The sequence below is a fragment of the Coffea eugenioides genome, unplaced genomic scaffold, assembly GCF_003713205.1.
Source record: "Coffea eugenioides isolate CCC68of unplaced genomic scaffold, Ceug_1.0 ScVebR1_280;HRSCAF=927, whole genome shotgun sequence".
Classification (NCBI taxonomy): Eukaryota; Viridiplantae; Streptophyta; class Magnoliopsida; order Gentianales; family Rubiaceae; genus Coffea; species Coffea eugenioides.
The window spans coordinates 18,959-29,835 of NW_020863330.1; the positions used below are offsets into that span (position 1 = coordinate 18,959).

General features: G+C 34.1%; 1 protein-coding gene across 1 annotated transcript; it reads right to left on the bottom strand.

Moving 5' to 3' along the window:
* Window positions 1–5,760: 5,760 nt before the first annotated feature.
* LOC113757177 (beta-glucosidase 18-like) lies at window positions 5,761–9,077 on the bottom strand. The gene is made up of 12 exons (XM_027300586.1): window positions 8,910–9,077; window positions 8,726–8,792; window positions 8,562–8,620; window positions 8,336–8,411; window positions 7,980–8,054; window positions 7,795–7,882; window positions 7,435–7,687; window positions 7,217–7,332; window positions 6,755–7,028; window positions 6,550–6,652; window positions 6,364–6,469; window positions 5,761–5,995 (listed from the first exon to the last, which is right to left on the bottom strand). The coding sequence occupies exons 1-12, from the start codon at window positions 9,075–9,077 to the stop codon at window positions 5,761–5,763; spliced, it is 1,620 nt and encodes a 539-aa protein (XP_027156387.1).
* Window positions 9,078–10,877: the final 1,800 nt, after the last annotated feature.

Sequence of the window (10,877 nt, forward strand, 5' to 3'; positions counted from 1 at the left end):
AGATCATAAAGACATGCGAACAAAATAATCAAGAGGAAATCTTAATAAGTGCCAAACCACGAGAATGACCAGTTAACCTCTGAACTACCTCTTACATGGTCAAACATCCGCACATTGCATGTGTTAAAGAAATTCTATACATAACATCTCAATTCTCAGTCTCAATCTACATCTACATACTCTTGTTGATTTCGTGCTCATTATCTTGTCAGCTACTTCCAAGAAGCAGGTTCTAAGTTTTTTTTTTTTTTTTGTCGCAACGATAAAATTCCTATAAGCTAATCTAGCCTAATCTAGGGGGAGGGGAGGGGACTCGATGTGAGTAGAAACTCCATCGAAGAAGCAGGTTCTAAGTGCTATACTATGAAGTTGTTTTGACTTTAAAGTGAATGCTACAAACTCCTTAAATAATTTAATTGTAGTCCAAATGAGACAATTTGTCACCGTGATAAAGGATTGATCGCTCAACTGTATAAAAAATCTAAAAAAAAAAAAAAAAGCTGTCAATAATTATACTACATGCAAATATTATGCATTTTTTGTGTCATTGTAGTTGGTCCTTTTCCTTTTTCTTGTCTCCAGATAAGTACCTGGTTTTTGATGTCACTGGAATTTTGATATATGAAGCAGACCATAACCTTTGTTCCCATGGCTTTTGATAAGTTCTCAAATTTGGAAATTGCCTTTTCCATTGGTTCCCCTCAAATATCCAAAAAAAAATTCCTCTATCCCCAAATCTTCTCACGTCAGTGGCAATTAATGTCTCAAAGCCAAACGAGTTTTTTTAACTGCATAAAATGATAGACGAATCTCGTGAACAATATTGATGAAATGCTTATGAATATGGTAGCAGGTAAAATGTAAAGAAACCCCAAGCATTGCAAAATGAGTCTACCTAAAAAGCATAGCATACAAATCATTACCAAAGAAAACCTATAGATAAATTGAGGATAACGTTAAGAAAATATTCTAAAGAAATAAACAGCTATGTTCTTCTATCTTTTGACAGACACGAGCTGTGAATTTAAGCTAATGGCAAATTATATTTTATTCCCCTGTGGTTTAGCGCTTTTTTACATAACCTCCCTATAGTTTCAAAAGCTATACGTAACCCCCTCATGGTTTGGATTAAAGTGTCAAAGTGACGAAAATAGTCATTCGTAACGGAACTTATAAAAATGTCAAAATTACCCTTATAAATACATAGCACACTAACCCCGTATGATTTTTATATTTTATCATATAACCTCCTTATGGTTTAATATTTTACTAGATAACCCCTTTATAGTTTTCAAAATATACACATAACCCCCCTTGGTTAATAAATAATTTTCAACTTTATATAAGGGTATTTTTGATATTTTAGGTGACTCCGTTACGAATGATTATTTCCATCACTTTGACACTTTAATCCAAACCATGAAGGGGTTATGTATAACTTTTGAAACCACAGAGGAGTTATGTAAAAAATACTAAATCACAGGGTGTAAAGTGCAATTTGCCCTTTAAACTATCCTTCACATAGAACTTATCCTGGATACTCCTATGAGTTTTCAGTAGGACTGTCAATGGGACTGGGCCAGCTCGAGCTCGGCTCGTTCGGCCCGACAGAAAGTCCGATGAGCCCGATCATTTAGTGAGCCGGTCTGAGCTTGAGCCTAAAAATTAGGCCCGAATTAAATGTGAGCCGAGCTTGGGCCTTATTAGACTCATACCCGATATAGGCCCGGCCCTTTAATTACCTATATATATAATATTTATATTTTGATATTATGTATAATTATATATCCAAATATATTTTTACTAAATACTAAATATATATATAAATTACAAAACACAAAAATACATCTAAAGACTCTTTCATGAGCTTTCTTGAGAGCCAATATTAGTAATGCATAACTAAATCTCTAATTTTTCTTATTGGTTGAGTAAATTTTTGTATTGGCATATTATTGGTTGATTTTTTTGGTCTACAAACACAAAAATCATCAAGCATATTTGGATTTAAATCACAAGATTATAAAAAAAAGTTTCAACTTTTAAAGATGTATTGGCTTATGATCGCATGTTTTATTACTATTTTTCATGCATTTTAAACGGATTAAATATAAATATTGTTGAAAAAAATTTTGGTTTATATACTTTTTAAGAACTGTTATTTGTTCATGTTTAGTTTTAATATTATAGTCTTGTAAATGTTAAATTAGTTTTATAACTTAATAGTTATAGTAATTATATTAAGAAAATTAAGGAGTAATAAGTGAGCTTGGGCTAAGCCCGATTAAGGCTCACAACCCGAATATTATGTGAGTTGAGTATGAGTTTCACATTTACGAACCCGAAACTCATAGCCCGAAGCCCGAAAATGTTTTAAATTAAATGAGCTGAGCTTGAACTCATCAAAGCCCGGCTCATTAGGCCCGATTGACAGGCCTAGTTTTCAGTAGTCTTTTAGCACATTTGAATTGGAATAACATTATCAAAGATCAAGGATCGGTTAGTAAGTCAACTATTCATCAGTTCAACCTATTTTGGCATGTATTTGTAAAACAAGACAGACCACTAATAGCCGGTCCAACTAAATGACATTCATGGGAGGAAAACCAACGTTAGGTGCACTAAATATATCATACACTAACACAGGGCATGGAGTAATATTCTGCCATACTGCACATGGGCCAACATTTATAGCCTTAAACCACAGTATGTAATTTTTCAGCACATTTAAAGAGACAATTAACTGTCTTCTTCATCAATCAAAAGAAACTACATGACAAAGTACTTGTCAATTGTTTGGAAAAAAAAAAAAGTACTTGTCAATTTCATTAAACTTACCTTTGTCCACCAAGTAAAATGGGTGATTACAGACAAAATCTTCAATATTTTCTCATCCCAAACTAAATAGCAAATTAGTAACACAAGTAAACACTAAACCCTTATCAATTTTCACCATTTGCTTCCAACATAAAATAAAGCAGTCATTTCCAAGACCCCCCTAACCTAGGAAAAATATTTAAAATGGCAGAGTAAGTTAAATTTTCCATAAGAAAACAAAAAAATATATATTTCTTTGCTATGAGCTGAAGAAACAGGAAAAGTGTCAGGAAGAAACTTTGTAAATGTAGAAAATAAGCATGATAGAAATTTGGTGACTTTTGAGGAAATAAGAAAAATCAAGTAAAACTTTCTTGCTGATCTGCATTTAAGCGTGGAAATTTAGTGCTTTCTATCATGCTGCTTCTATTTTTGAACAAAGTAAAGGGCTAAAGAAAGTTTCTGAAATTTTTTGAATTGAATTTTCATCCTTTTAAAAGGACAAAGAAAAGATTACAACAATCGATGGCCAAAAAAGGAGTATAGAAAATACAGAACAAATTAAACAGAGAAAGCAGGATAAAAGGGGAAGAAAATATCATTGATATTCAGACAGGAGGAAAAGAGAGATGGAAAGAGACAAAACAGGGGAATGAATAAAGGTAAGAAGAGAAATTCACCGAAGGAAAGAAAGGATCAATTTTCTTTGTCTAAAAGCCCATTGGCATCTGAACTCAATTACCAGTGGGAGAGAAAGGATCACCATTTTCATCTAGTGCCCCTAGCCATCTAGTCATGAAGCTACGAAGTCCTTAGACAGCGTATGAACTTTGGCATTCTAGTAGTGCTGGAGTTTTTCATGCTAAATAAGTCTGTGGTACTATCGTGGCATCCGTTGTGAATTCTGTGCAGCTTGTGGTACTTTCTTGGGAAAGAATTCCAGGAACAGAGAGAATTGGGAATTGGCATCAGAATGGGGAATGCTTTTCCATAGATTTTTGTTGGTCTTTTTAACACTTAAAAATACACTAATAACAGTATAAGAAATATTAATCCAATATAAAAATAATAACTGTAAAAGTTTTTTTGAATAAATTATATTTTACCCCCCTGTGATTTTGTATTTGTTACATAACTCCTCTGTGGTTTCAAAAACTATACATAACTTCTCATACTCTGGACTCTAAAAGAAATAAATTATCCTCAATTCCTGTGGATTCGACCCTGCTCACTGCTATATACAAGTTTGTATTTTTCTTAAGTAGGTATTTATTATTGAACAGGCTTGACACCTGTCAGCCAAATGCTTTTAGGCTTTTGTCCTGTTGAATTCTATACTAGGAAAACTTGCATAATCAATTAGTAGGAAAACTTGTTAAATTTAAAAATGAGAACACTTGGTCTCGAAAGGTAATGATTGAAATTTATTGAGCACCCATCTAGTAATTACAATTTATTTTGTCATTTTTATTAACTTATTCCCATGTACTCCTTTCCGTTTTTTAAAATGATTCTTGACTTTGAGGCCTTACCTACCTACAACCTGGCAAACAAACTTGAACTATCCTATTACTAAATATACGCATAAGACAAAAAATCCATAATAGTATTAGTGTCCATAATCTATGGGAATGACATGGTGATTAGGCGAATAGATTGAGGGAATTTTCAATTTTTCATGAAGAAGGCTGTGTGGAAGGTATTAGGGAAGAAGGTTTGATTAGGCACTGAGGTAGGTATATAATCATGCAATACTTATTAGTTTTATTATTGTCCCATGAATTGATCCAAGCCTCCAATAATTTTGTTATTCTAATTTTACTTTTTTTGTTTTCTTTTTTAACTGTTAAAATATATTGATTGTGTGGTCTGGTGGTTGTTCCATCTTCCATTGAGTCAAGGGAGGTAAATGTAAGTGATTAAATTGGAGGGGAGCTTCCTGCAATTTTATGAACCCTTGGAGGAGCTAATTTCAGCATTGCACCAAAGAATGAAGTTTGATGTCCAAGTTAAGGCTTTGATTAGGGAAAAGTTCCTAAATTTCAATGAATTATTTTAATTGTAAAGTTTTGACCACTTAAATATAACTAACCAAAAAAAAAGAAAGAAAAATATATTAATAAATGGGAAATTTTTTTCTCTTTCCTATTCTTGGACAAAGAGGAACCACACCTGGTGAAAAGAGACAGAAAAAAAAAATTCCACTCAATAGGCAAGAGACTTGCAATTCTTCTCAGCCTGAAAGAGTACATTTCATCTTGCATAATACAACTGTTGGATTCTTATTTCCTCACCATACTTTTATAGACCAAGGATAAGCATATGTATAAGTAATGGTAAATATCCAAGGGAAAAATGAATAGAATTAGCAACTTATGTAGTCAATTTTTGTTGACAGTAAATTATAGATAACCTCATCTAGCATAATGCCTTTTCAAAACTTTACAATTAACCTTAAAATCTTTAACCTCAAGAATTAAAAAAGGAAATGAGCTTGTAAGAAATTAATAAATTTGGTATCAACAAAATATATTGGCAAATTTTTATGAACAAAATTTTCGAAAGCACTTTGTCAAAATGCAAGTGTCAAAAGATAATGATCAATGACACTTAAACATGAAATGACAATTATGTAGTTTTGATTAAATTAAAAGACACAAATATGTTTTTATGTACCAAGGATCCACATTGCAGTGAGGTTCGGTTTGAGCTTGTAAACTATTTCCTTACCGTAGGGTAAACCTTTTATATATTGACGGTGTATATACTAGCGGATCTACGTGCATAACACGCCATATATATAAAATTTAATGTTTAAATTCAAATTCAAATGATTTAGCATCTATTCAACTCTGTCAGTGTATCCACGAACAATGTAGGAAAGATTAATCCATAAAAATAGGGGAAATATACATAGGGGAAAATGAACTGAAAACAACCAGTTCATCACTCTTCTGCTCTACCAACTTTGCTCCAAAATGCAACTGCAGTTCTTGGCTTCATGCTATTGGAGCTGATGTTCCCGAGGAAGTTTCTGTACCACTTGGCGGAGGACCTAGGAGTTCGATTCAAGGTTGCACGATCAACAGAATAAAATCCAAACTTTACATCATAACCCGATGACCATTCAAAGTCATCCATCAATGTCCAGACAAAGTAGCCCCTCACATCTGCACCATTTCTGTCAAACAAAAGTATGTAAATTGATCAGCTATTCTAGCAAAGATTTTCAGTACGAAAGAAAGCATGCATCAAGAAAAACATGAAATCATGAATCTTTTTTGTACGAGAGGTGATATGATTTGTTTAAATGCATTCATACCTTGCCCGAAGGATGAGAGGCAAAAGGGGAAGGCTTATAGGCTATAGCTTCTTAAAGAAAAAATGTTCCATAGTGTTGAAAAATTTATAAACCTTTTTTAGTTTCTAAATCAGTAGAAAAGAGAATATTTATCCCATAATTGGCGAAGAATCTGCTCGACAAAAGCATCATTAATGGCAGTAGATGAGGATAGATGAATGTGACTACAATCATGGGAACAATATCACCTCATGGCTCGAGCCAAGAAGGCAAGGTATGCTTTGTGGAATGCAATTCGCTTGACATCAAGTTGGAAGTCATCAACTTGTTCTTGTTGTGGAGGTGTAGAATAACCTACAGATTAGTTAAAATTATGAGTTCTCAATGGTAAGACAAATGATAACAGAAGCATGTTATCGAAAGTATATTTTTACCATTTTCAGTAATAAACATAGGCTTGTTATGGTATCGATTCTTTACATAGTCCACAATCTCTTCCATTCCTCTTGGAACAACAGAGAATGTTGGCAACCCTGTCTGTTTAAACCAGAAAAAAAATCATGAGGAAAAAAAAAACTAATCTTCAGAGTCATATAGCAATCTGAATTTGATATTTCAGCGAATATCTGATTCTCGTACCGGTTCCCCAATCAAAACACCACCACGCTCTGCAATAGTACAGACAAAGCCGCAGATGGCACGGTCTCCACCAGGGGCACAGGCAGAGTCGGAGCTGGCACAACTTGAGCGTATGCAGTCCTTAGCATAAAGAGTTGCATAGTGGTTCAGTCCAAGGAAGTCAATGCTATCCCTTATGAGCAGCCTTTCTTCTGGTGTAAATTTGGGTAACTCATTTCTGTGATAGCGACGCATTTCTGGAGGATAATCACCAAACACTAGAGGATCGAAAGCCCTGTTTTATAAACATAGCACATCAAGAACGTGTCATCTTGTCTTATTTTGATTTATTTCACGTAGAGAAGCTTCTTGATTTCAATCTTTCAATCCAACGAGGCTTCAATCGCGTGAGAGGAGAGGACAGTAAAAGCTCCCAATCGCAGGGTAAATGGCACAGCTTAAGGAGGAGATGTCAACACTTACCATGCCACATTATTAGCCAATGCCCTCTTTACAGCTTCCTTGTCATGCTCGTCATCAGTAAATGGTTCGTACATAATTGCATGGACCACAATTCCAATTACACCACCTTGTTTGGGCTGTCCCAAGATTGGTATGACAAAAAAAAGTAGTTTAGCTGTATAATCCAGTAAAACAGCGGATACTGTATATCATTGATGCCAACGAGGTATTTTACTTGCCTGAAACTGCTCGCGGTAGAGTTTGGAAGCCTTGGCATGGGCAAGTAACATGTTATGCATTGCAATCAGGGGCTCAGTATCTGAATTACCAGCTGAGCAGTTGCCAAAAGGAGGGGAGCAATGACCTGGAGGATGTTTTCCCCTTTCATAGGCAAAATCTGCAGCCAAATTTGGTTCATTGATGGTCACCCAATACCTCACCCGATCACCAAAATTCTTGAAACAAGTTTCAGCAAAATGGACGAAGTCATCCCTAATTCAATTCACACAGACCCAAGATTTTGATCATATTGCGGAGTTATATACCATTCACATAAAATCCATAATCAGAAATCCAGCATAATATTAAGTTCAACATACTGAATCAGAGGATTTAGCCAGCCCCCATATTCGTCACTAAGCACTTGGGGTATGTCCCAGTGGTGAATTGTCACAAAAGGCTGAATGCCTGTGTTGGATACAATGTGATCTAAAGCTCTCAAGCGACACAGTAGTAATAAATAAGAGATGAAGGGTGGAAGAAACATGTGATGTTTGCTCAATACCTCTGAGTAGAAGATTATCGATTATACTATTGTAAAACATGATTCCAGCTGCATTAACACCACCCAATTTCCCATCTAAACAAACCATTTAAAGATTTATTGTGAGTTTGTGGCATTCCAAGAAAAGAAGGGACCAAAAGCGATTATACCATTGAGGGTAAACTACTTGAAGGGCCTCTAAACTATTTCAATTGTCAACTTTGAATAGTGGAGATGGACTAAAGGATCAAAATTTGACATTTTTTATGGTTGATGGACCAAATTGAGACTTGAAATAGATGAGAAGTCAAAACTTAATTATTGAAATAGTTTAGGAACTCCTCAAGTAGTTTATCCATGGAAGGAAAATAACACACTTGGAAGTATTCTTGACCAGGAAATGGAGAACCGGTAAGCATCCACTCCAAGAGAATGGATTGCCTCTATATCTTCCTGTCATGAATGATTCAAAAGCCACATGCTTTAAATGGATTCATTGCTTGAAATCTTTAATGTACATCTTCATATCATTCAAGTAAAATGTTAAGGGTAAAGTGAAAGGACATCAGAGTACTGGAGTTGGTAACTTAGTTAATTTGGTACCAGGTAACGATGGTAATGATCAGTGGCTATATCTCCAGTGTCTCCATTGTTTACATTGCCTAATACAATTTGAAGCAAAGTAGAAACTTAATCAGATTTCTTTATCCAAATTTGTATAGAAAAAGACCTTGTTATAAGCAGCAGTAAAAAAGTATCACTATCACCATTTTTATGGACAAAAACATCCCAGTTACTAAGGCTCTTCCCATCTTCAAGAATTGCACCCTCAATCTAAAACCATTGGAGTAGTGTCATGCTAGACAAATTTCAAGAGAACTGCATGGAAAAATACATCACCAAAAACACAGGCAAATACACAAAAGTTAAAGAAACACATGATTTGTATACTTGATAGGAAGAAGTGGCAACACCAAAGAGAAATCCAGTTGGGAAATCTGATATTTTCACATCTTCAAGCTCTTCTTCTATTCCATTGCCTCCTTCTTGAAGGGCTCTTGCATAAGGATTTGCAGAAATGAGCAATATGAAGAGAAGAAGAGAGGAGGAGGATAGCATAGTGGTGGCCTTCAAAAGTTGATTATTCGAGTGGTGTCATGATAGTGCTAAAGATAATTTATTCTTTGATTTGGCATAACAAGAGACAAGAAGATCACTTGTCTGAAAATAGAAACAAGACATAAAAAATTAATGGTAGTTGAGACAATATCCAACTTCAGAAGATCACTTGTTGGATGAAATCTTATGACAATACCTTCTACCTAGTCAGTAACGTGTATAAAGTGTTTTGCTTAGGTAAGGATGCAGCATTGTTCATTCAATGCTAGTATTAGAACCTGGAAGCTGAATTCTCATTTATTTGCTTTGAATTCAACATTGTACATTTTTTTTAATTATTAATAATAGGCGTTATTAATACATGATATTTTTGCTGATCCTTTTAGGTTTGCTTTTTCTTGGGTAAATTTAGTCCTTTGTAGTTTAACGTTTTTCTAAATAACCCTTTTATGATTTTAAAGCTCTCCATCCTGACTTTATTGCCAAAATGACATAAACATTCCTTCATAATGATAAGATGTCAAGATTACGTGTGCTAACCACGTAGGGTTATATACCTTTTAATACCATAAAATGATTATGTAAAAAAGAATTAAACCACAAGGGGAAAAGTGTAATTAATCCTACATATACCCTTTCTTTTATTATTTGTATCATATACCTGCAAATTGGACAATAAGTATGAGATCAATTTAATGAAGGTGCAAAGTATTTGTTAATATGAGATCAATTCCCACCATCTTATCATTCACTATTATATATATCTACACACACACACACAACAATATGATTTTTGTTACTTCAAAATCACTGTTAATTTGTACCAGACAGAGATCCAGAAATAGGGAGAAGAATTGTTGATTGATACAAGGCAAAACTAGAAATATCAAATAATTAACTAAGAAACAAGGGAGGTTAAGGAAATTCATCTGACATTAAAACTCCAAAAACTACACGTAATTATGCAATAATTTAGCGTTGTGCCCAATAAAAACCGAAAATGAAAAAATGAAAAAAGAAAGAAAAGAAAGTCTGGCCTCATGGAAAATGGGAGACACCAATAAAATGATGTGACGCAGACTAAATGACAGTTCCAAAGCACAGCGATAAATTATTCTGCACAAAGTCAAGCACAGCTGTCATCCAGTTTACTTATTCATTTATTTATTTTGGCGATGTCATTGAGTGTGTTTCTTTGTTTTGCTTTCATTCCTTTATTTTTTATAAACTATTTATTCCAACATCCTTCTTGAAATTGAAGCTCGAGCTTGGCTTAATTATGATTTTAGTTTGATAGAAGTGGATCTCAAACTTAATTATGATTTTAGTTTAATTGAGTTTTATGCAAAATTAATTAATATATGTGTTTTCTAAATAAGGGATACACTACAAATTTTACACTTACCAAAACCAGAAATTAAATGAATGTTTGTTAGACTCGATGATTGATGTTTTAAGCTGCACGCATAATGCTTAAGTACGGGGTCATAACTCATAACGCTATTCGAGCAGCTAAAAATCAGCTCAAGTTAGGTCTACTTAAGTTCGAATTTGAGTTTCATTGAATACATATTTACGCTATAACTTTATCACACCACATTAAAGCATGATATTCGTGGCTATTTGACTTCTTCTTCTTCTTCTTCCTTTTTTTTGTTTGGTTGGCGGAGATTTGGTTGTTGACAATAAGATTTGATTCGATCACATCGCACACATCAACAAAAGTGGAAAGGGTAAAAAGGATCATGACAAGTAATATATTCTTTTTCTTCTATTTGTTTTCTTCTTCACTACTCCTTT

What these genes read in the sequence shown, in the direction of transcription:
- LOC113757177 (XM_027300586.1), bottom strand. Translation starts at nt 9,077, where the DNA reads ATGCTATCCTCCTCCTCTCTTCTTCTCTTCATATTGCTCATTTCTGCA. An exon ending in GTGTTTTGATTGGGGAACCG is followed by an intron (nt 6,653 to 6,754) that starts GTACGAGAATCA and finishes TGGTTTAAACAG; the next exon opens with ACAGGGTTGCCAACATTCTC. An exon ending in TTCTTGGCTCGAGCCATGAG is followed by an intron (nt 5,996 to 6,363) that starts GTGATATTGTTC and finishes TTTGTTTGACAG; the next exon opens with AAATGGTGCAGATGTGAGGG.